The 25,689-nt window shown below is 42.4% G+C and overlaps 2 protein-coding genes and 1 non-coding gene across 6 annotated transcripts; 1 reads left to right on the top strand and 2 right to left on the bottom strand.

Moving 5' to 3' along the window:
• Nucleotides 1-765: 765 nt before the first annotated feature.
• On the bottom strand, nt 766-20,792 carry Mynn (myoneurin). Of its 4 annotated transcripts, none has more exons than XM_059265316.1 (8): nt 20,575-20,788; nt 19,502-19,798; nt 11,440-12,233; nt 10,276-10,435; nt 7,073-7,251; nt 6,032-6,115; nt 4,855-4,941; nt 766-2,387 (listed from the first exon to the last, which is right to left on the bottom strand). In XM_059265316.1, exons 2-8 carry the CDS (start codon nt 19,765-19,767, stop codon nt 2,128-2,130), a joined length of 1,830 nt encoding a protein of 609 aa, XP_059121299.1. In that variant the 5' UTR covers nt 19,768-19,798; nt 20,575-20,788; the 3' UTR covers nt 766-2,127. The 4 variants fall into 4 exon arrangements, with proteins under 4 accessions (XP_059121299.1, XP_059121300.1, XP_059121301.1 ...); XM_059265317.1 differs by lacking the exon at nt 20,575-20,788 and adding an exon at nt 20,202-20,315; XM_059265318.1 differs by lacking the exon at nt 6,032-6,115 and having other exon boundaries at nt 20,575-20,792.
• Nucleotides 20,793-22,046: 1,254 nt separating this feature from the next.
• Nucleotides 22,047-22,119, bottom strand: Trnav-aac (transfer RNA valine (anticodon AAC)). Its single transcript has one exon. It is a non-coding gene; the product is annotated as a tRNA-Val (tRNA).
• A 1,230-nt stretch (nt 22,120-23,349) lies between these two features.
• Nucleotides 23,350-25,316, top strand: Actrt3 (actin related protein T3). Its single transcript, XM_059264689.1, has 2 exons — nt 23,350-23,611; nt 24,290-25,316. The coding sequence occupies exons 1-2, from the start codon at nt 23,412-23,414 to the stop codon at nt 25,203-25,205; spliced, it is 1,116 nt and encodes a 371-aa protein (XP_059120672.1). The 5' UTR covers nt 23,350-23,411; the 3' UTR covers nt 25,206-25,316.
• Nucleotides 25,317-25,689: the final 373 nt, after the last annotated feature.

Raw genomic sequence — 25,689 nt, forward strand, 5'->3', positions numbered from 1 at the left:
GACTGGTCTAATAAAAAGCTGAACTGTCAATAGTGAGGGAAGAGGTATAAAATTTCTGGGCAAGAAGAGGAAATAGGAGGAGGAATTTAGGCTCGGGGAGGGGGAGGGAAGAAAGAAAAAGAGATGCCCGGGGCCAGACAGACACAGAGGAAGCAGGAAAGTAGGACATACAGAATGAAAGAAAGGTAAAAAGCCCCAAGGCAAAACAAAGATGAACAGAAACAGGTAAAATTAAGTTAAAAGAGCTAGTGGGACAAGCCTAAGCTAAAGCTGAGCATGCATAATAATAAGTCTCTATGTCTTTATCTGGGAGCTAGCTGGCTGCCCAAAGAAAATGCCAACTACAGTTAGATGCTTGGATTAATGAAGATGTGAATTAAATATCTCTCTCCTTTGGCAAACTTGTTAAAAAAGGGTTGGCCCTTAATTTTCTTTAATTTTGTTACATTCCAGTAAATTTTCATTGATCTTAAACCAGAATAGATTAGCTGACCATATTATAACCTTACAAATTATATTCAAACTCAGTACGTTCATTTAATGTACACACAGATTTCTTAGGTAAATAATGAAATAGTAAGTTTATTATACAAAGGAGGCATTTTTTTACTCTCTCCAGTTAAGTCAGTCTCACTCGTGGTAATTTACTGTGAAAACGTTATGTGCTCTAAGAAATGGCATCACTACTTCAGTCTGGAAGAATTGGGTGTTTTTATCTTCTCATTTCTGAGACTTGGACCCAAACAGGGAATTATGACTAAAGAATTCAGTATTGGTAAACACATTGAATTTATTTCAGTGAAGTTTAAATCATGAAAACAAATAAGCATAACTAATTCACGGCAGAAATGAGAAATAGTCACCATGACTTTTATCAGTACTATGGGAACTGACTCTCTGAGAATTAAAATGCAGAGGTGAGGCAGTGAAATAAATTAATACGCGGGGATAGAGAGATGGGAAAAGTGGCAGCAGGTATCTGGATGGGTGTCACTCAATTCTCTACATCCACCTGGAATGGAAAGACCACTAGGAAGCTACAGCCAACAACCCAAAGGTGTAGTGTAGTTTATAGAACTGAAAAACCCATACCTATAGAAAACTCAAATATAAACTGGTAAATAAACTGATAACCAAAATGTGTAGCTTATAACTAAAGTTAGGATAGTAATTCTATTTGTGTGTGTTCATGGGTTGCTTTAGGCAAGCTACTCAAGTTTCTTGATTTTTCTATGTAATATATCAAATTTAGAAGCCAAGTGATTTCTAGTCTGTATTTTATATCTAGAAAATTCTTTTTAGAACATTTATTTTAAAAAGTGCATAACCGATAAAAAGATAGGCTTATCAAAAATTTTCAAACTGTTATATATTCACTTCCAATAATCTACAAATCTAATAAAATATAAAATGAATCAAATTTCAAAACTGTCTTTTGACCACTTAAAAACACCAAATATCTATTTAAAAAAATATAGTCTCAACTCAAAACAAAAACTGATTAGACTATTGGTTTTCTCCAGAATACTGAGTTCATTCTAAATGAACAAAAATTTACATACATTTTTCTGGGTTTTAAGAGAAATACTTCTTTTGGCTTCATTAAAAAAGTTACCTCTAAAGGAATATATTAATAAATAGCACAATTCTTCCTTAGTATCTAAATTTTCATAGGTATAAATATGAAATTTTACCCCTCCAACAGTTTACCTACCACAGGGTTTAGAAACAGAAACGCTTTGAAGTTGATATTACTGTAGATTTTGCTTAAACAGTTAGAAGAGAACAACAATGAAAAACCCACAGGTCAGATTTTATCTCAGGAACAAAGAAGTCCAAAATGCAAAATAAAAATGGAATTAAGGCAGCTTGAACAGTAAGTGTCTACAACTTACCCACCCCAAATAGTGCTGCCACAGTGGACGTCACTCCCGGAAAGGCTGCTTACAGTGAAAGCCAAAAGTCAAAACGAGCACTGATGGATGCAAGGTCAGGTGCTTTTACTTCCAGGAGTGAAAAATAATGTTCACACAGCTCAAATGAATGGGGATTAATATGAATATGCACCTTACCAGAGACGTTTATGTTTACTACTAGGGATGTCTTAGCAATTCCATGTCCTCAAAGTCAATATAATTGTTGTAAAAAAATCAACTGTGGCTCAGAATATCCACTCACAGTTGACCTCAACAGTGTGTCTGACGTAGGAGACTGACTATCGGTGACAGGAAGCAGCATATGGTCTTCAGTTCCAAGTGGAAGCGCTAAGGGTAGAGTCATATCAGAAGGCTTCACATCTAGAGTTTCTGACAGAGGACTTCTTTGTGTGGGATCTTGTTCACTTAAAGCATGGTCATCTACACTGCAATCTGGAGTTTGATCTGTACCTGGAATGGAAGTCAGAAAGTACATTGCCTTTAACAATACAAAACACAACGACTGTCTGAGGGAGGCTAATCCACATACAGGTCCTAGAAATTACACTGGGCCTCCACACCCATGTGCAACCTGTTTCTCTCTCACCAATGTGCCTGATTTAGGCTTGCGCTGATACTACTAGTGTTGGGCATGTCTGGGCTTCAAGAGCAGGGTCAAGCACCAATGCCATTACATAAATAGGTTTAACCATTCTAAACCTGGGTGAACCTTTTTTTAATCTACCTTATTACATATTTGTCAAATTTCCTATTCTGCCTTGTGGTACCCATCCCTCTTATTCTTGTTTAACACTCTACTCAGTCATGCCTCAAATCCTTAATTAGGCTATGCATTCCTTGAGGGTAAATGCTCAGTTAGACTTCTCCAATTCCTCCCAAATGTAGAAGGGCAGTAAATAAATCTTTGTACACTGGATATTTTAATAAGCAGCTCATATTACTCTGTGGCTTCAAGTCTGTAGTACACCACTTATCGTTTATCTCCAGATGTGAGAAACTGTTTGACTAGACAAGTTTCCACACTGACTAGAGATGCAGTTTGTCTTCACTTTACTATTGCTTTCAGCATCTGCTGCCACCCAAAACTGCGTGTGACTTCAGGAGCAGCACTAGATAGCCAACAGCACACGATCTGTTTCATCAAGTTGCAATTCTCGGTGTTCTTTAGTTTAACCAGTCAAGGAACAACCTGTGCTGTCTTGTCTTAGTGGCTCATCACAATGTCCTCTGCTTGGAATGAACCCATCCTGTCATCTCCATCCTCTGAATTCTTCTCTCTTCTTAAAGACTTGTATAAAAACAAGTCTTTTCTTTCCTAACAACCCTCCCCTTTTTTAAATACTGTTATTATGTAGCCCAAGTTGGCTCTGAACTTGCAGTCAGCCTGCTTTCCCTCAGCATCCTGAGTACTGGGACTATAGATAGGCATGGGCTACCATGTCCAGGTTAAACTTAAGCCCATTCTAATGCATCAGAAGAACTATCTTCTTCAGCACTTGTATTTACAAAGTCTGACAATTTTAATTTAGTTAGATCTCTGATGTTATATCAAGGTTGTAAGCTCTTGTTCAACTCCATATGCCCTGCAGTTATGTGGACCCCGCAGGTATTAAATGGACCGTTGAACAGATTCACTGAAGTTTTAGATGTTTCTACCTCAATCCTTACAATGGTATTTATTAACATGTTTAGTTTTTTGGTGCTAGATGTGGCATGGGGCCTCATGCATGCTAGGTGAGCATTCTACACACCCACTATTATTATCTGCATGCTTGTGAGACTTTTCATCTTGGCAGAACGCCATGATAAGTACAGTGAGTCTCAGGCCTAACAGTCTGCAGGATGGCTTCCTATACTGACAGACCATTTTTGAGCTACCTATTTCCTCCCACTTTTCTGACAGAGTTTCTAGGTTGATCTTCACGATGGCTCTTTTCTTCCTAACTACTGTCTGAATCACCCAGACTGCATTACTGAGAATAATGTTACTTAGCTTGTTATATTTACTTTCATTTTTGAAACTACTCACAATCATGGTTTGTTCTGAGAAAGGGATGTCCATGTAGCTCACTTTGAACCACACTCTTCCTGCCTTTGTCTCCTAAGTTCTGTGTGTGATATGTGCCATATGCATTGTGGCAAGTCATATTTTTGAAGGAGGAAATAGCTGAAGTATTTTATTATTATTATTTTATATGTATGGGTGTTTTGCCTGCATGTATACCTGGTGCTTGTGGGGCCAGTAGAGGGCATCAGAGCCCAAGGAACAGGAGTTACAGACAGTTGTGAGCTGCTATGACAGTGCTCGGACTCTAACCTGGGTCCTCTGGAAGAGCAGCAGTGCTCTTAACTGCTGAGCCACCTCTCCAGACCCTGAAGGTTTTTGGTTTTGTTGTTGTTGTTTATTTTAATGAAGTTCAATATTTCAAAAGAAGTGGAAAGAGGAATTTTCTGTAAATTATAAAGCTACTTTATATGTATATATCTAAGTTTTCGTTGCTGTTCTGTTTTCTAAAATTACTTCATTGGGTGTATGTATGTGTTTGTTAGTGTGTATATGTGTCTTCAGAGGACAGCTCTCAGGAAATTGTTCTTTCCTGTTATCTGATTAGGCCTGAGCACAGGAGCCTCGAGTCCTGTTTTCTTGGGGATTTTTTTTTGTTTATTTGTTTGCTTTTGGGGACAGGGTTTCACTATGTGGCTCTAGCTGGCCAGTAACTAGATCTGTAGCCAAGCTGGCCTTGAATTTGAGATCTTTCTGCTTCAGCCTCCTGAGTACTAAGATTTGAAGTGTGAACTACCACATCTGCCTACACCTGGTTTTAAAGATACATCTAATTTACACTCTTGAATGCATATCTCAGCATACTCAGGACCAGTGCCAATAGGGCAGTAAATGTTCTGCACACGCACTTACCAGAATGGACCTTTGTTTTGTGCTTCTTCAAATTTTTAATGTCTGTGTAAGAATTGCCACATAATTCACAGATAAATGGTCGTTCTCCTGAAAAACAAGGTAAGAACTTTAAAAACTCAGTATTTTAAAAATTGCTAGCTGACACAAAACTATCAAAATGTTGATGAAAATAAAGCAAAATAATATTTTAATCACTTGTTATGACAGTGAGGTGAGAAATCCTATACACACAGATACACTTTTACTTCATAAAAAGTATAACCCAATTTCAGGAGAAATTAAGCATTCTCATTATCTGAAATTCTCAAAAATAATCTTTTTTATTGCTATCAGATACATATTGGATGCCATTTGTATGCTAAAACCTGGCTATAGAGCTAGGGAAAAGTATAATTATGATTTTTGTTCTCATACACCTCACAGATGAGGAAATCCACTAAGAAAGACTGACAATATTCTACAATATAATTGTTTTCAAATCAGAACTGTTTAGGCTGGGACGTAGCTCAGAGGTAGACTGCAAGCATAGCATCTGCTAAGCTCTGAGTTTGCTCCCCAGCACTATGGGGCCGGGTGATGACTCGAGAACCATTTAATGCTTTACCCCAAAACCCAAGGACTATGAGAATACAGGAGCTGGCAGTGAATTTCCCAAGTCCGCCTACTCACATTACTTTGGATAAGAATTATGAAAACAGGTTTTGAAGAGAAATTGACAGTATATTCAAAGAGTAGTATTTTCCTTTCTTTTAATTTTCAATATTTTCTTCATACTATTTACGCATTACATGTTATAATAAACATGTTTATATTATAATTTATTCTGAAAACTTGCATATGAGAACACCACTTTATAATTCTGATAGTTCCTTGGTATTATCTATTCATTTCTGATATATTTATTCAATTAATGCAAGTGTTTTTGTTTGATGGATATCTGGCATATTTCTTAGAAAATGTGCACAATTCTTAACCAAATTTAAATTATACTCTTAACAATTAAAAAAAGATAAAAGAAAGAAATGAACAAATAAAAACCTGATATGTATACATTAAAAACTTTTATCACGAAGTAATGACTAGATACTATATAGCCCACAATGGTTTCAAAGCCAAGGTTTACATACAAAGGAATTAAGAGAGAACAAAAAATAATACGTTCTCCCTAAACACAGACCTGTATGGGATCGAAAGTGTTTGTTGAGCTCTCCTGAGGAAATAAAACTTTTCCCACAAATACCACATATGTATGGTTTTTCACCTAGATGGAAAATAAAAGATAGCGAAGTGGTGTACTATACCAATATAATATTTATCAATCACAAGTGATCTAAAGTAATCTTTTAAAAATATCATCTATAGGAAAGCCTTCTACATTGTATTTTCAGTAATCCATCATAACAAGCTATTATTTTATATTATCTGTCTAGCTTGATACTTTCCACATACTAAAACATTCCTTCTGCAAACGTCTCTTCTCTCCTAGAAGAGATCACCTGGACAATGTGTTTCTTAAGAGTAAGAGAATGTTAAGTTAAGCCACATTTCAAATCTCGCTTCTACTTTATTACTCAAGACGAACATGCACATTTAAGAAGATCATACTTAGCAATCCACCATACAAGTGAAGGGTCACTGGGTTTCAGAGCTGTGACTTGTACTTGATGCATGTCTGTGTTGCAAAACTCAGAATGTCTATGCAAAGGAGGTAGCAAGCTACAAAACAAGTTTCCTACCCAACCCAACTCCCACTTAACTCCCCTTTCACACGCCTATTCAAAGGAGATTAAAAAAAAAAAATAAAGGCTAACAAGGTTTTCTCTAGTCATAAAAACATGTCTCAATTCAATTTATATATCTTCAGAATTATCCTGCTTTAATAAGTATAAGTTACAAGGTAAGTTTTCACCTACCTTGTATTATTCTAGAAAATGTCAGATTTTTTTTTTTAATTTTTATTTTGCAATACAATTCAGTTCTACATATCAGCCACGGATTCCCTTGTTCTTCCCCCTCCCGCCCCCCTCACCTTCCCCCCAGCCTGCCCGAAAATGTCAGATTTTTAATCCAAGAGTTATGTGAAAATCATGAACACAACTTCAAAAACACCAATGCAGATATCTAACTAAGAAGTCTACAATCTATCTTGCATAAGGGAACAATTCCCATTTCTTTTATCTACAACCTTACTGCAGCCAGTCTCTGTATTATCTCTTACCTGTATGTTTCCGAGAATGAGTGATTAGAGAACTAGAGACAGCAAATGCCTTTCCGCAGGTGTCACACACATAAGGCTTTTCTCCAGTGTGCCTACGGACATGATAGGTCAGTGTGCTGGCTTGGGCGAATCTCTGCCCACATCTGTCACAAACATATGGCTTCTCTCCACTGTGCTTCCTATTAGTAAATATAAAGTAATATAACGGTTAAGTAAAGTAATCTGGAGGTCAATGTACATATGAAGGATTTCTTACATAACTTTTCATGCAGCATTTTATTTCATCTTAACAGGCTAAGATTACACACTTAAATTCAATAGCTGTTTCTATGTAAAACCCTACTCCCCAACCCCTGCGCCAAAAAAATTTTTTTAGGTATCAAAACAGTAGTAGAGAAAGAAGTTAAAAAAACTTCTATCATCATTATATAGTTGTCTTGGAGTTTCTGCTGTTGTGATAAAGATCATAACCTAAAGCAACTTGGGGAGGAGAAAGTACATTTCAGCTTATTTCCACATCATAATCCATCACTAAGGGAAGTCAGGGCAAGAACTGAATTAGAGGCTATGGAGGAGTGCTGCTTACTGGCTTGCTCACCATGGCTTGCTCAGCCTGCTTTCTTATACACCCAGGACCACCTGCCCATGTCTGGCACCAACCATAGTGAGCGGGGGCTTCTCAAATTAATCGTTAATCAAGGAAATGACCTATAGGCTTGCCTACAGGCAACCTGATGGAGGGAATGTTCTCAACCAAGATTCCCACTTCCTACATATGACAAAAACCAACTAATACAACAGTTATCACCAAACCCCAAATACAGCAATTATTTTGCCAGTCCATCTTACTGGTCAAAAGTTCTTCCTCAAATTACTAGCACCTTCTCATCTACCTTCACACCCAGCTGACAGCTGCTTCATTGTTTACCGAGAAAAACTTAAATCAGAAGAAAATTTGGGGCCAGTGAGTTGGCTCAGTAGGTAAAGGTACCTGCTGCCACCTAAGTTTGATCACTCAGGTTGTCCTCTGGCCTCCACAGGCATGCCATCCATAGTACAAGTATACACAAACACACATAAAATAAACAAAAATGTAATTTAAAGAAAGAAAAGTTCCATATCATAGCACCCTACCTAGAGCATCTGTACACACATATCTTGTTTTCTTTCTGTCACTTGAAGGTTCAAATGACAGTTCAAATTTGTTTTAGTTCAGCTAAAACAAATCCCCTAACTCCGGGTGTTAATAGTTTGAATCTAGAATGCACCCTAAAGGCCAAGTGCCAAAGGCGTGGTCCCCTTTAGGTGATGGGAACTAGGAGGTAGGGCCTTGTTAGAAGAACTAGGTCACTGAGATTACACCTTGGAAAACTCTATCTTGTTCCAAGTCCCCTCGTCAGCCTCTGCTTCTTGACTGCCATAAGATGAGCAGTGGACTCCACCGTGCCCTCTCTGTCATCTTGGTTTGCCTTACCTAAGGTCCAGGCGCTATGCGGCCAATAGACCTTGGACTGAAACCTCTGGAACTATCTGCCAGCATAGTTCTTTCCATCTTAGGGTAATTGCCTCAGATATTGTCTCAGTAACAGCTGGGTATATAGAAAAAAAGTAGTACCAGTGATGAGTTCACTGTGGTTGTATCTCACAATGTGGTCCAGGAGCTTTTAGAACTGACTTTAGGAGGAGCTAGGGAAAGTTTAGAGATGCAGGTTAGAGAAGTTCTAGAAGATGCAAGCAGAGCTTAGTAGGTCATTCTGATGTAAATTCAGAAGACCATAATTCTGATAGAAATGTGGATAGGAGCCAGAAGTAGGAATGATGGACACATGGCGAAAACACTCCTGAGGCTGAGGCGGACACCTTAAAAAGTTGAGATCAACTGGAACACAGTTTTTAGAAAGGGGAGAGAGGGAGGAAGAATAACAGCAAATGAAAAATGACAAGAAAGACTGTGCTCATGAGTTACAGAAGGAAATAACGCCACCGGGAACTGAACTTGAGAACAATTTTGCATTCTGGCAAATAACTTGTTTACATTTTATCCATGCTCTGAGACTCTGAGCTGGGTTTAAAGACTTAATTATTCCAGTGGAAGGCATTTCAAGGCTGCACAGTACACAGATGTTATAAGCATTACTTATATCTCGGCTCTCAGGAGGGAGAAGTAGGGGGATTTGGGGCTAGAGACCAGCCTGGGCTATACAGCAAGACTCTGTCTCAAAAAAAAAAAAAAAAGAAGAAGAAAAGAAAAAAGCCGGGCATAATGGTGCACACCTTTAATCCTAGCAGAGGCAGGCGGATCTCTGTGAGTTCAAAGCCAGCCTGGTCTACAGAGCAAGTTCCAGGACAGCCAGAGCTACATAGAGAAACCCTGTCTTGAAAAATCGAAAAAGGAAAAAATTGGCCAAATCTTACCCATCAAAAGCTATGGGGTATGAAAATGTCAATTCATTTGCTTGAGAATAAAGTACTAGGCACCCTGCCCACATAGCCCACTGTAGCCATGCTCCCTCCACACAGGCATTTGGAGTCTATTGTAGTCATGGTCCATGGGGCACAGCCACTAACTTCCCTTGGAAGACCACAGTGGAGCTATCACAGCAATCAGGAAGAAGAGGCAGAGGAGGAGCTTGCAAGGGTGGCCAGGGCAAGACACAATCCCTAGAAGCTCCAGACTCAGTTATTTAACTAGGTTTCAACACCTAAAATGTCACCTCCCCTAATTCTCTGATTAGGTCAGAGCCACTTCCTCAAACATCACCTCAACATTGTTGCACTGGGGACTCTGCCTTCCACAAATGAGCATTTGGGAGGTATTTCAGCTCCAAACTATAATCTACCTCTAGCCCCAAATGTTCAAGCCCATCTCACATGAAAATGCATCCATCCATCTCTAAGAGTCAAAAGTCCAGGTCTAAAGTTTCCGAGACTTGGGGCAACTCTGAGTTGTGAGCATTTGTAAAAATCAAAACACGATTTATATCAATTCCATGGTACAGTTCCCATTCCAAAGGAGAGGAATGAGGAAATGCAAGGAAGATGAAAGCAAGGTGATAACCTGGTAGGGCAAGCATCAAATTATCAGCACGGGGTAATGTGAGGCTTGCTCTGGGTACTCGTAAAAATGGACTCATTAGGTCACAATAATTAACTCACTTAAAGGTCAAACAACTCGTGTGTTTTTTTTTTTTTTTTTTTTTTACCTTGCATGAATCTTGAGATTGCTAGAAGTTGCAAACTGTAAATTGCACACATCACATTTATAGGGTTTTTCCTCACCATGATGCATGCGACTGTGGAAGACCAGCTGGCATTTCTGAGCAAATCCTTTATCACACAGTTCACATTTGTATGGTCTTTCCCCTAAAAGATCAATAACATTTGTATTAGGAAGGAAAAAAAAAATCCCGTTTAACTTGCTAAGGTCATAAACTTTCAAGGCTTTTAAGAGTGCCAATGGTACTGGTTTTGTTTTCAGAAAATGGTAACTTCTAAGTAGCCAAGGCAAATGCGAAGTCCTTCAGACTACTGAAAACACTAGGAGGAAAGAGATTAATCCTAACAGTGACAGGTGATCAGCAAGAAAAATGTATAAAACACAAACCTACGTGTACCAATGGATGCACACACTTTGCCAGCAGGTCATGCAAAACAGATAACAGAGAAGCTGAGAGAGAATGATGTTCAAAAACCCAATGAAGTCTAGAAGCATGTAATGAGAAGTACTGGTAATATGTGAAAACTGGACTGACTTTTAATAATTGTCTCTGTTAAATACTTTAAAAGCTAGAACCAAGCCAGGCCTAATGGTACAGGTCTATAATCCTAATTACTCTGGAGGCTGAGGAAGGAGGATTGCAAATCCAAGACTTACACAGCAAGTTCAAGGCTATCTTAAACAACTTAGCAAGACACAGTCTCAAAATAAAAAAAGTCACATGGGGAAGAGGAAGGGCTATAGCTTAGTTGGGGAGTACTTGCAGGGATTACTTGCGGCCCAGGTTCAATACCCAGCTAGGGCCAGGGGTTGGGACCAAGTTTACTCTTGTTATGAGAGAAAATGATGTAAGGACCTGATACACTAGAACTTAAAATGTCAATTATAACAAGGAGCTGTTAAATACTTGGTTACAATTACAAATAAGAGTTTAAGAGTCTAATGCTAAAACGTCTTACAAATAGAAGAATATGGCCAATTTTGTGGCAAGGCTGTCAATGCTGTATGTTCATATCATCTCTACTGGCTGGAGATACAACTTAGTACGTACGGTGTGTGCTCAGGTGAGGTCCTGGGTTCAATCCCTAGTACCAAAATAGAACAGAAAACAAACAAAAAAAAAACCAAACCCATCACACAGCAGTCTTACCTGTATGAGTTCTTACATGTGTTTTCAGCTGGTTACACTGGGTAAAAGCCTTTCCACACAAGTGGCAGACATAGGGTTTGACTCCTTTATGTATTCTCATGTGCCTTCTCAAGCTGCTGGCTTCTGAAAACACCTTCCCGCATGTGTTACACATTGGCTTGGCCTTCGAATACCGCTGATCCAGCTCTTCCCCAGTGTTCTCCAGTTCGTACGGACTCTTTACACTGGTTATATTAGACATGGAGTGTTCTTTCAGAGCACAGTGTGACTGTGACTTTCCACGTTTCCGTTTGACTGCAACAGTTTGCACAATATCTTGTGCTGGAAAAGTGTTTTCCACAACTGAGGTCAACTCAAGTTCTGAACTATCATTTCCTTGGATGACTTGTTCGACCACAGGGGAGGACAATTTATTTGTATCTAGGAATAACTCAACAGATGCACTCTCTAAAACATCACTGGGATATTGCACTGTTTTATTCTGCCCTGGTTTCTGGGAATTGAAAGCCTTTTTCTTCTTTTTACTTTGAGACGATTTCTTTGCCAATGAACGTTGTTTAGGATTTGCCTGAACTAAGTCTGTGGACACTTCTGATTTCTCCCGATTGTTATAATCTCGCAGAGTAAGAAGACAGGTCTGTTGATTCAATTCGATGTTTCCAGTAATACTAGATATTTCTGTAGAAGAGGGACTAGCAATAAAAGCAAAATCTTCCATCTTTATTTTACATTTAGTTACTACCTCTTCTACTTTGAGATAGTCAGCAGCCTGATGAATTTCTTTAACATTCCAACTGTAAGGAAACAAGGCTAGATGACAATATTCCAACCAAAAGGAAAAGTTGAAGCAACTGCACATATACTTGAATGTCTTTTAAAGAAATAATGAAGCAGAATTCTGGAAAAATTTAAACTAAGTAACAAATTTATAAAATGTAATTTTACAGAATGTTTGAACAGGTATCTCCAATTTTATAGATACTAAAAAGATGAAAAGAATGCCTACTTATAGATGTTGATGAACCATTATGGAATAGCAAAATGTTAAATTTTCTGGCTGCTTAAAAAACAAGCAAAAAAAGACTTGTATTGAAAACTGGTTGTTGGGTGGTCAGCAAGCTGGCACCACAGATAGAAGCATTAGCTGAGCAAGCCTATAGAGCCAAGGAACCCACATAAAAGCGATGTACCTGGGATCTCAAGTGTTCCTACACCAAGGTGTGAGACAGAGACAGAAACAAGACCCTGCCTCAACAAGAAAGAGAAACTAGTCCCCAGAACTGTCCTCTGATGTCCACATGTACACTGTGGTACACACATGTGCACACACACTCACACACACACACACACACACACATCTGTTTTGTTTCTTTTGAGACAGGGTCTCACTATGTAGTTGTGACTAACCTGAAACTCACTCTATAGACCAGGCTGGCCTCAAACTCATAGCATTCACCTGTCTCTGCCTCCTGAGTGCTAGGAATAAAGGCATGCACACCATGCCTTGCTATTTTTTTTTTTTTTTAATGTTGTTGACAATACACTGCTTCCTCCCATCTCCTCCCAGGTTTCTTCAGATACCAATCAAGTTTTCTGGATTGGCAACAGAGTTCAATGAAATATTTCTGACTTTTCTGTTCTGCTCTCTGAGGTACTTTTATCTATGCTTCTCAAACTTTACTGTCAATATGAATCATGGAGGGGTCTTAATGAAGACTGAAAGACTAAATTCAGCCATCAATGATAGTGCCAAACAATCTGCAACTGTAATGCACTCCCTGCTAGGTCAATGTAGCTGGCCCATGGATTACAATTGGGAAGGGACAAGAGTTCATAATGTGCTAACCTCTCTCTAGCTCAGCTTACTGTCAGAAAAGCTTATCATGTTAGCTTTGTATAGAAAGACAAGTCACACTCTTCAACATTCCAGTCATATTTACTATCCACCAAGAGTGGTACCAAGAGGAGTATTATTAGACATTTACAGTATAGAAAAGAGGTGATTGGTATATTTAGCACTGGATCCAGCATTCTATGAATTCACCAGGGTGAGGCAGCATCACTGGCTTAAAATTCCTAAGTTGTAAAAACAAGAGTTTAGTTGGTATTAATAAACTGCTAATAAGACTGAAGTGTGACATCTTGAGCTAATACAAGCATATAGATACACACACTCTCAAGTAAACTTCCGGCTGGCCATTTTGCCAAGTGTTACTTGGTTCACTAACATAGCTCTCTTCTGTTTTCTTCCCTGTAAGTCAGAAATAGGTTCCAATTACAGTTGATAACATATAATAATGACAATATTGTTACTGCTTTTTTAAGAGGGAATAAACTTTGAAGCAAAATAAAAATAACCAGAATATTGACTGTTTGGGATCTCCAAGACTATCTTGCATGTGTACTGCTCTCTACCAACTTCTGACCACCATCTAGTCACACCTTTGTCTCCAGTGCCACTGAGTTGTACTTTTACCTCATTTACTATTCTTCTGGCTGTCTAAAATGTCTTTTATGACAATCATTTTCAACTCACTGTAGGCTAAAGAGCTGTATGGAATTTGGAAACCTATTCACCAGCCGAAAAAATTTTATTCTCTGGGAAAATCCATTCAAATTTTTAAACTTATTACATATCAACTTCTGGTATATAGTGTGTCTGAGTCTCATCCCTAGATAAGAAAATATTATTCAAGATATTTTCTTATAGGCTCATTGTGAATAGATTTAGAATAGATCATGAATCTTTACAATTGAGTTAATTCTCTATATATATTAGAAAATGTATTCTCTAATACAAACTGTACTTTACAATGTATGTTACAGCATCACCACTGACGATAAACATTTCATTATATATATTTTCGTAGAATAAAAATAAAATCTGCTCTACCACTTAATACATTTAACTAAAATAAAGCTATTGGTCTCAAAGTATATTTGTGCTTTGTGTTCCATCAAATGAACCATCAAACAGATAACAGGGTGAAATAAACTCTAAAAATAACAAAACTAGCATTAAGTCACATACTAACTGTATAATGCCAAAACAATAATTTCCACAAACTATTCCTCAGCCTATAATCTCAATGAAGACACCAGATGAAGAAAAGCAATCATAGTTTTACTTGAAAAACTGATCTTCTTGGGGCTGAGGAGGTTAAGTGCTCTCGCTGCTCTTAAAAAGGAGGAGCACAGGTTAGTTCTCAGCACCTCCATCAGGTGGCTCAGGTTCCACGGGACCCAGTGCTCTTTCCTGGCCTCCAAGGGCATCCACACATGTATAAATACATGAAAAACATTAGTGAAGCGAGTCTTTGTTAAATGTGGTTTTCTTCACATGCATCAAGCTACAGTGCTTCCAAATTCATTTTTACCCTTTAAATAGTCACTGCAGATTATTTAATTAAGTATAAGAATTCTCAAGGGCTGTGGCTGGGGAAGTTCCGTGGGAGAATGCTTGTCTAGCATACATGAAGCACTGGGTTCAATCCTAATCAATACAAACACATGTATACATTTCTCTCTCACTCTCTCTCCCCCAAAAGAGCCAAAGAATTTAAATAACTTGTTAGAACCAAGAAATAACCAAAGCAATCTAGCTCTTAAGATCACTTATTTTCTATTATGTTGCTTTCTTTCTTTCTTTCTTTCTTTCTTTCTTTCTTTCTTTCTTTCTTTCCCTCCCTCCCTCCCTCCCTCCCTGCCTCCCTCCCTCCCTTTCTTTCTTCCTTTCAGAGAGAAAGAATGACATTCATTTTGGGGGGCTGGAGAGATGGCTCAGCAATTAAGAGCACTGGGTGTTTTCCAGAGGGCCTGGGTTCCATTCCTAGCACCCACATAGTGGCTCACTCCAGTTCCAGGGGACCCAACGCCCTCTTCTGGCTTCCATGGGCACCAGGCATGCAAGTGATGCACAGACATACACACAGGCTAAACACCCATATACATGAAATAATATTTTTTAATGAGATACATTTGTTAATTATGTGCACGTGTATGTGTTGGGAAAAGTGTATATGAGTGCAGATGTCCACAGAAACTCAGATTCCTCTAGAGCCACCCTGAGTGCTGTGAACTTAACTGGAATCCTCTGCAAGAGCAGCTGAATGACAATAAATGAATGAATGAACGAATGGATGGAGGGAGGGAGGGAGGGAGGGAGGGAGGATGGACAGGTGGACTTGACTGCTCCTAGGTATGGTGAAGGAGAAGGTTTACTGTAGATAAAAGGGAGACATAGTCAGAGGCAGGGACATCTGCAGAGTCCAGAGTGAACATGAACCTGAGTTGGGGGTGGGGAGCTGCCAACCAAGAGGAGAAGCCTGGGCAAGATGAGAGGCAGAGGGGAGGTGAAAGGACTAGAAGGAAGGTAGCTATGATGGGGGAGAGGATGGAAGCAGGGAGGGTGTTCATTGGTGGGACCAAAGGATTAGTTCGTCTCTTAATAGCTCCCCAAAATGAATGTCTTTCTTTCTCTCTGGAAGGAAGGAGGGAAGGAAGGGAGAGAAGGAGGGAGGGAGAGAGGAAAGAAGCAACATAACAGAAAATTAATTTTGATGGCCAACAGGACATGAGATGGGAACAGAAAGTGTAAGGGGACGAAGGCTTGGAACAAGGGCAGACATACAGAATCCAGTGAGGGAAGGTTGGAAGGGAGAAGGGGATCTCCTCCCATCTTTCCACAGCCACAAAAGTTGTAAAGGTCCTTTCTGTCTGAGTGTCTAGGGTATAAGGCCATTCTTGACTACTAGGATGCACCAGTAATGTCGGGTTGGAGCTGGAGCTGCTTGAGCCCATCCCATCACTAACGGTGGCCAGTGAGTGAGGGTCTTGATGGCTAATAGGGAGGTCTCTGGGAAGGAGGGATTGTCACTCAAGGTCTGCCACCAAGAGGGAGACAGAATGGTCTGAGGAGAAAGCCGGGGACCTGTTGATGGGATTTTTGGACTGTTAGGAACAGACATCAGATTTCGGCAGAAAAGCCTTGATAAGAAAAACGGAAAACCTCCAACCAAGCTGAACTGAATGGAACGTGCCTGCCAGTCATCTCAGGGAGCGTGCCACCCCACAAGACAGAGCAGGGACGTAGGACGATCAACAGTCATCACCTGATGTTTTGGGGAGTGTTCAAGATGGCTAGTAAAGGGAAACTCACCAACTAGCCACTGTTGTCTGAAGGCGGCAGGTGCCAGATAGTCCAGAAAGTGCAAGAACTGAGTGGTGGTGGGTGGTCCTATAAGCCAATCCCAGTTATGTTATCAATGAAGTGGGCGGCCTTGGAGTTGGCACAGAACATACCCAGACACCAAATTCTCAGCACAAAGGAGATTTTATTACTCCTGAGATTGGGGCAGGGCGGGGTGGGGGTGGGGGGCTGCCTTTAGATGGGGTAAAGACATCAGCAGGCGTCTCTGCAGAGTGAGTTTTTAAGGAACAAAGGGAAGTCAGTGTTATGGTGACTTGGTAAGTCCTGATTGGACAGGTTAGCCAGTGTAGACAAATAATGAACTTTGATAGCTGGACCTTGGTGATCAGCCTCGGGAATGAGTTGGGCATAAGGAAGTGACCAAATAAGGGACTGGACCTTGGCGACTAGCTTGAGGAATGTAATCTAATGGTTTAGCAAGAGAGACAGAAGGGGGAAGGGCTTGGACCTGGTAGAGTCCAGCCCTGCTAAGTTAATTGCTAAATACTGTCCTTCCTATTTCAGCATAAATCGTTTAGACTTCAGGCTAGGTTCACACCAGTATGTAACTACTCACTGGGAAAGACACAGCAGGCACAGGCAGGCGCAGGCGCACACACACACACACACACACACACACACACACACACACAGGCGGAGGGTAGGGGGTGGGGGGTGGGGTGGGGGTAGGGGTGGCTCTTTGCATGAAGGCACAAAGGAATGTGCTTCCAGGATGTTTAAGTCAATTTAAGATTTTTTTCACAAATAGTGAATTAAGAAAGAGAAACCAGCTGGGTGATGGTGACGTGTGTCTTTAATCCCAGTACTGAGACTGAGGCTTGTGTCTCTAATCCTAACAGTCTGGGGACTGTATTTGAGGCCATCCTCAGTTACAGAGTTTGTTTCTGGTCAGTCTAAGCTACAGAAAGAGATCTTGTCTCCAAAAAAATAGAAAAGAAAAAGAAAACTGAAACTAAAAAGGTAAAAATCTAAGGTAAAATCCTAAAAGGTAAAAACCAAAGAGTCTACCAAAATCCACTACTCTGAAGTTACTATTAAATATTCTACGTTCTTTAACTACAAGCACTCAGTCAATCAAAGCATCCAATTAATCAATTATTTACCACATTTAAATAATTGTGGGAGATTAATTTATCTATCCTTATTACAATCAAGAGGCATCTTGATTCTAGCATGTATAAGAAGTATATTTCACAATAAGCTACAAGACACAAGGAAAGGATCTGAATTGTGTATATGCATACATCCATAAAGATGGTCTGGAAAAGATTATGTACGAAAACAGTGCTTACCAGTAGGTAGCAGAAGCTCATGATTTTTTCCCCCTTCTAATTTTCATTTAAGAAATGTAGACTTAAACAGGGCAGAGAGGAAAGAGATAAAATATAAAGTAAACTAATGTTTGTTGCAAGGTGGGGGCTTCAAGTAAGTCTTCCCTTAATCTTTAAAATAACACCAATAGTTACTACTACTCACTTTTATGAGGAGATTAAGGCCCAGAGAGGCATTATTAATGGAGATACATGATCAGCCAGCCAGAGAGATACAATTCCAATGTCTATAATTTTTTCTTTCAGTAGTTCTGGCTGGCCTGGAACTCATAGAGATACACCTGCCTCTACATGCCAGGTTCTGGGATCAAAGGCCTACACCACCATGACTGACCTGTAAATCTGTTCTATCAGTCAACAGTCTAAATGAAGGAAAGAAGGCAAGTATAATATGACCAGATTTTGTTTTTGCCCTCTCTACCTCTTCTCCTACAACTAGGAATGTATCACTATTAGTCTAATTTTCATATAGAGGAAACAATATATCTCTACTCTGAGACTCTGAAAACCTACTTGCTATTGAAGGGGCAGCAGCAAGCATCTTTGGAGGTAGCAGTATGTGTGCATTCATGTGCACAAGGACATGCAGATGCACGTGTATTTGTGTGTGGAGGCCACAGGTGACTCGGTATCTTCCTTGGTGACTACTCTTCACCTTATTATGTGAGACAGGTGCTCTCACTGAATCTGAAGCTCACAGAGTCGGCTGGGCAGGCTGGCTGGCTAGTGAGCTCCACCCCAGCAGCATCGGGATTACACAAATGCTTTTATACTGGTGCTAGGGATCCAAAATCAGGTTCTCACACTTGCATGGCAAGCACCTGACCACTGGAGGCGTCACCGGGGCCAGGAGTTAGAGTCTGAAGAGAAGCACAGTAAACCTCTGGCTTGACTGGAGCTTTGGGTAGGTTAACAACAGTAACAGAGTTACTGTTACTCATATTCCCACAAAGTTACCTGCTAGAACCATGATCAGGAAGTCGTGCACATTGTTCCATGAGTTAGCAGCGGAAGACACGAGGACATGAGCCAGAGGTAGTTCTTTCAACACTACTCCGAAACCTCATAAGGAGCAAGGGCCAGAGTGAGGGAGAAGGCCCAAGGAACACCAAGACCAAAAGCAACGGGAAATTCAAATTCACTTAGAAGTCACTGTTTAAAACTTCACATTTGCAAAATTCAAATAGAGAGCTTCTTTTCCCCAAGTGAATGAGTACGTCAGACAGAATTCTTGATTTTAAGAGTTTTTTTGTGGTTATCAAACATCTTTTCATCCTAAACAAAGCTACTGAAGCTACGTGTGTGTGTGTGTGTGTGTGTGTGTGTGTGTGATGTGTGTTGTGTATAGTATGTATATGTACAGATATATGTATATACACACACACACAAACACATGTGTATGCATATAATAGTGCATGTCAACACTAAGAATGAGTGTAGAGAGTGAATGGGAAAAATATGAATCTATTTTAGCTCTGAAGACTGACTAGCTTTTATAACTGAGTAAAAACGTGTACTTTACCTGTCGAGATTTAAAGTTCCCGTATATATAAACTCCAACAGTTTCTGAAATCCGTCAGCCTTCACCTGACTCTGATCAAGAAAAACATTGTTCTCAGAAGTGCTTCTGTAGATCGCACCGAAATACTCACTAAAGGAGGCAAGCACATTCCTATGCGCCTTAAACTCGAACTCGCCAATCACTACGGTACAGTCGCAAAGAAATCCCGCTTCCCGCTGTTTGTTCAGTCTCTCTAAAAGGTGCTCACAGTGGTGTGAATACTGCATTTTGATATCAGAATGGAATTTTACCCTTGATCTAAAAGACAAAAAGAAACAGTTTATCAATAATCATCAGCTCTCATCGGATATCCACCCAAGCAGAGACGGGAGAGTGGAGAAGGGACAAGACTAAACAGGAAGAATGGGGTTCTCACTTCCCGCCCCGCTTCCCCAAAGCCTCATCAAACACACATGGTGATTAAGTGCCTTTCTTTGTGTTACTGCACTAGGACACTAATGCAATAAATGAAGGAAACCAGTTTCATGAGTTGTAAGAAGGGTCTTAAAATCCTAAGCTTTTATGGTTGACCCCTCAAACTTTCAAGCTCAGGAGGAATATTTATCTGGAGGTGCTTGAACAAACTAAGAACTGGCTCCCGGAGGCAGCGGGGAGAAGAACAGGACACGAGTTGTTTCAATGGCTCTCTGATCACTGAAACCTGTAGGCTTGGCCGGTGCGGCTCCCTCCCAGCGCTGGGCAGGTGCAAGGGGGGCGGAAACGCCCCCCAGACGCGGGCTGTCAGCTTCCGTCGCTCCCCAGAGGAGGACACACCCCTCGCCTGGCCGCTGCGAGCCGGGCAGCGGCGGAGTGACAGCGCAGCCAGCCCGCCCGGCCTCCGCTGCCCTGCCCTCCTCCCAGCTCGCACTGCCGCCAGTTCCCACGGGCTGCAGCGCCAGCCACCGCCGACGCTGCCTCTCCCGGGACACCCTCCTCCAGCCCGAAGCGCGCTCGATCTCCAAGGCGCCAGGCCACGTCGGACCCCGGGACCCAGGCGCGCGAGGACCGCAGGCCAGGCAGAGGGCGGCACTCACCGGTAGCCGCCCAAGGGAAACAGTTTCCTCACTCTCTCTCCGCCATCTTGGGAGCACGTCACCGCGACGCTCCGCCTCTCCCTTCCTCCTCCGCTGTAGCGTCACGTCCGGATGTGTGGTCCCGTGTGGACACCGGCCATGGGGCTGCACAGGTCCGCCAGGGCGGGCGAGCTGGCTCCCGGAGGCCTAACTTCCCGGCATGCCCGGGGCGCCGGAACACACCTCAGGGCTCACTCACACCCTACGCCAGATGCTCACCTTGTCAGCCCGCAGGCGTGGGCCCGGATTCTGGGCTGAGACCCCGCTCCGGTGCACAGCCGGCCTCTCCGGGAGCCGCGCTGCGCACTGCATGCTGGGAATTGTAGTTCTTTTCCTCTCCTGTCATCCTCTCTTCATTAGCGCCCCTCCAGTGGAGACTACGGCGCTGTGCACCCTGGCTCTTGACCGTGGCGGGTGGGAGGGATGTGCTTGAGTCGAGACCAATCACTCCTTCCTCTTTTGCATACCCGAAAGCTCTTGGGACCCCCAGAGTTCTGTTTGAGCCCGGCCACTGAATCTCGTCTTCCAGGATGCCCTTACCTGGTGACGGAAGGCAGAGATGCAGGAAAGCAAAGCAAAGCAGCAGGGCACACTGGGCATGCGCAGCGAGAGAGGAAGGTGGGCTTTCTACCGGAAAAAGGTTTTCCTGCGCCTGAACCAGAACAATTTTAGCACAGTTATTTACATCCAATTCAGGTTTCGTGCCATAAAGGAAGAAGCGCAGAGTTATCGCTGCACTATACGAAAGTGCCAGAAAGTTTTGATGTGTTCGGGTAGATTCCTCCCTAGAGCCTGCGGACGTCATAAATCTTAAAAACCACAACTTAAATGTTTGTTGCTGTCAAAAGTTGTGTTTCTGGACCTTAAGGAATTTGCCCGGGACTTTATTTGAAAAGACAGTCTCAAAAAATCTGAGACTTTTCCCCTACCGGAATCTTTTTGCATTATAACGTCTCTGTAAGAATTGGTGAATAAAACCACAGTCGTGCTTATAAGAATAACGTTGAGGCTACTTCTTTTATATTTCTGAGTATAAATTTACTTTTAATTTTACCCTTTTGTCGAGCCCTTTTCGATATATAGTGAACTTGACACACAGATTAAGAATACAACATAGCCTGGCATGGAAGGGAAAATGGAAAACTCCGGAGGGAGAACTAAGGGCTATATAAATACGCTCCAGAGGTGATAGCGCTAACGGTTTCGTTTGATCCTTCTAGGATCAATCGCTACCTTATCCACTGTTTTTGTTTGGTGTTCTCTCCTCGCTATAGCGATGTTTGTTTCCAACATTAGCATAATTGAGTGGAAACAGTTCTTTTAACGTGTTTCTTCGGGTGGGCAAGTCGCCACTCACGGGATTTGTCCTCAAGGTTTTGAGAGCCAAGCTTTTGAAAAGTGAATCCAGACAGTATTGGTTAAAAGAACAAGGCTGTTTCCGCCCGGTTTCGAACCGGGGACCTTTCGCGTGTTAGGCGAACGTGATAACCACTACACTACGGAAACTTGGCTGGAAGTGAGTGCTGAAAGGTCCTTGATAGGTGATGTTCTCATACACGCTTCACAAACGTTTCAAGCTTCATGTAATTTTCAGCTGGGGGCTGGGGTGGGGGACCATATAGTTAACTGAATAGCGCTGAAACTGTTTCCAAAGTCTGAACTTGTTTGCAAACTTCTCGCAAAGCCCGGCCGGTGCCCCGCTGGAGACCAGGCCCTCCGGTCCATTTTCCCCTCAGTTCCCGCGGGTTGTGCTTTCCTGCTGGGGAAGCTGTGGCGCGGTTGCCAGGGTCGCGGAGCCCGGGAAATGGCGCAGAACTACGCCTCGGCCGGCTTTTCGTCGGAGGACGTGTATATTCCTTTTTTTCCCCATCCTGCTTCCGAATACCTACCAAAGGTTCTGATCTGTACCAGTTTTAAAGCCCCTAAACCAGGGATGCGCGAGATCAGACACCAAAGACGCTCGTTTTGCCGCGCAATGTACTTTCTGAACTGAACTTCATAATGATCTAAGGAATTTCTTTTCTTACCAAGTGGCAGACGTGTCCTTATTCTTAAAAATCAGCCCTAGGAAATGAAAATTAGCTTCGGAGGACCTAGAGAGATAATCAAAAAAGATGAAGAAAAAGAGGAGGAGGAGGAAAGAAAAGGAAGGAGGAATGGGGAGGGAGAGAGAGGAGGAGGAAGGAGAAAGGGCAGGGAGGAGGGGGAGCCGAACTCCCCAGAACTCAGAAGCAGAAGAGGCGAATTCTGGTGAGTTCGAGGCCAGCCTGTGCTAAATGTCTTACAAACCAACCAAAAAGGTTCTGCCCTTTAAATTACTTACATTTTTAGAAACTGCAGGAAAGACGTGGCATTGTCTACTCTACATACAGGACATAAACTCGTTTCACACTCCCCCCCCACCCCCCGAAGCTGAGCGTTTCAGAAGCAGGACCGTGCCTTCCCGCAGTATTCTCAGGCCCTTCTCCCATTTCAGTGGCATGCCCAGTTTCCCCCTGGCCCTGAACCACTCCTGTTAACTAGAGTTCAAGAGCTTTGGGACAGTCATTTAAAAAAAAAAAAAATAGCTTTTCATAGTTTTCGAGAAAGTCCCTTGCAAATTGTTAGTTTTGTATGTTTTGCGAGGGAAGCCAGCTTTCTGGTCTGAATGTTGCGAGTTCCCAGGGGCAGAGCCAGAAGCGGTCGCACGGGCCAGCGGGTGCTTGGGTCCTCTGTGACGCGGCGTTCCAGGCACCTGTCCCGGCACAGCCCCGGAGCAGCGGCCCCGAGGCCACAGAGGCGGCGGCGGCACCGGCGGCATGAGCGGATACCAGCTACCAGTGGTGATCGACAACGGCTCGGAAATGATCAAGGCCGGCCTGGCTGGGACCCGGGAGCCCCAGTTCGTTTACCCGAACATTCTAGGCCGGACCAAGGGCCACAACACTGCCGTGGACTGCGAACAGGAGCTGTGTGTGGGTGACCAAGCGCAGGAGCGCAGGAGCTTCTTGTCCATCAGGTACCGCGGGATGCTGCGGCCTGGGTGGGTGTGGAAGAGGGCGAAGAGTCCAGGGCTAAAGCCACCGTGGAAGGACCAGGGAGAGGAACCCGAAGGCCTCAGCCAGCCCCACCCCTCTCGCGAAAACCTCTGTGTTCTGTACACAGATGTATTCAAATGTATATAGTGATCGTTCGTGCTATGCATGTCCGCCTAAGAATGTGGCTTAATTTATAGCTTTTGTCATTTGGCGTGGTCTCTTGAACTATTTACAACTCTACCAGAAGGTAGGAATTTCCCAACTTTTTGAAGTCACATTCTCCAAAGAGGAGAAAACTGGCCAAGCAAAGTGACTGAAGTAGCTGGACCGTTTACTGGTACTTACCTTCTGTTGCTGACCAGAAAGCAATACTGATACTTATTTAGCTGAAAAAGCAGAGAGGGTAAGTATTAAAGACTTAGGAGCCTTTAATCCCAGCAGAGGCAGAGGCAGGGGGCTGAATTCCAGACCAGCTTGGTCTGCACATTGAGTTCTAGGCTTAGCCAGGGCTACACAGTAAAACCCTGTCTCAAAGCAAGAACTATCAAATAATTGTGTGTGTGTGTGTGTTTAAAAGCCAAATCTAAAAATCACCACTAACAACCTAACAACAACCACAGAAGCACAAGACTTACATGTTTCATTGCTCTCCCCCCCAGCTATCCCGTGGACCGGGGCCTCGTTTCTTCCTGGGGGGACATGGAGACCATGTGGAAGCATATTTATGACTACAGCCTGAGCATGAAGCCCAGTGATGGCCCAGTCTTAGTCACAGAGCCGGCACTGAACCCACTGGCAAACCGGCAGCGCATCTCTGAAGTATTCTTTGAAAACCTGGGAGTTCCTGCCTTCTATCTGTCTGTCCAGGCTGTGTTGGCCCTCTTTGCTGCTGGCTTCACCACTGGCCTGGTGCTGAATTCAGGGGCTGGGATTACTCAGTGTGTGCCTGTCTTTGAGGGTTACTGTCTAACTCATGGGGTAAAACAGCTAAATGTGGCAGGGCTTGACCTCACCAACTACCTCATGATGTTGCTGAAGGACGATGGTATCATGCTGCTCAGAACTGGGGACAGGAAGATCATTACAGACATTAAGGAGAGTATTTGTTATGTGGCAATGAATTATGAGGAGGAAATGGCCAAGGAACCTGGCCTAGAAAAAGTGTACACACTTCCTGATGGGAAGACACTCAGACTCCATAACCAGGTCTTTCGTTGCCCAGAGGCTCTCTTCTCTCCATGGCTTGTGAATGTTGATGCTCCTGGCATAGATAAGATGTGCTTCAGCAGCATAATGAGATGTGATACAGATCTCAGGAATTCCTTCTTCTCCAATATTATCCTTGCTGGAGGATCGACCTCTTTTCCTGGTTTGGATAAGCGACTCATTAGGGATGTGGCCAAGGTGGCACCTGCCAATACCGCTGTGCAGGTCATAGCTCCCCCAGAAAGGAAAATATCCGTGTGGATGGGGGGCTCTATTCTTGCATCCTTGTCTGCCTTCCAAGACATGTGGATCACTGCTGCAGAGTTTGAAGAAGTTGGACCCAATATAGTACACCAAAGATGCTTCTGAAATGCAGACAAAACAATGAGTAAAACCTGTTTTGAGTATACACAACAAAAGACTGGATATTCTGATTCTGGGAGAACAAAAACCATTTCTGTTATACTTACTTTTTAAAAATGTTTTTGGTTGTTCTGGCAATCAAACCTAGAGTCTCACACACGCTAAGCACTCTACCACTGACCTGTCTCCCCAGCCCTCTTTTAGCTTTGTATTTTGAGATAGGATCTCCTGCTAAATTGCCCAATTTGGACTTCAATTTGTAATCCTTGTGCTTCAGTCTCCCAGGTAGCTGGAATTAGTTTTTCAACTTTGGGCCTGGCTCTCAACATAACAGGGAAGGAAACAATGCAATTGTTAGGTTTCAAACCCAGAGCAAACAGCTGAGGTGCCTATTTAATGTATCAAAGTGGACTCGGGCGGCCAGGTTCTCTCTGCATCCCTCAATCCCTACCTTTTACAGGGCCCTCCTGGCTCGCATACCCCACCCCTC

This window comes from Peromyscus eremicus, chromosome 6, assembly GCF_949786415.1.
Source record: "Peromyscus eremicus chromosome 6, PerEre_H2_v1, whole genome shotgun sequence".
Taxonomy (NCBI): Eukaryota; Metazoa; Chordata; class Mammalia; order Rodentia; family Cricetidae; genus Peromyscus; species Peromyscus eremicus.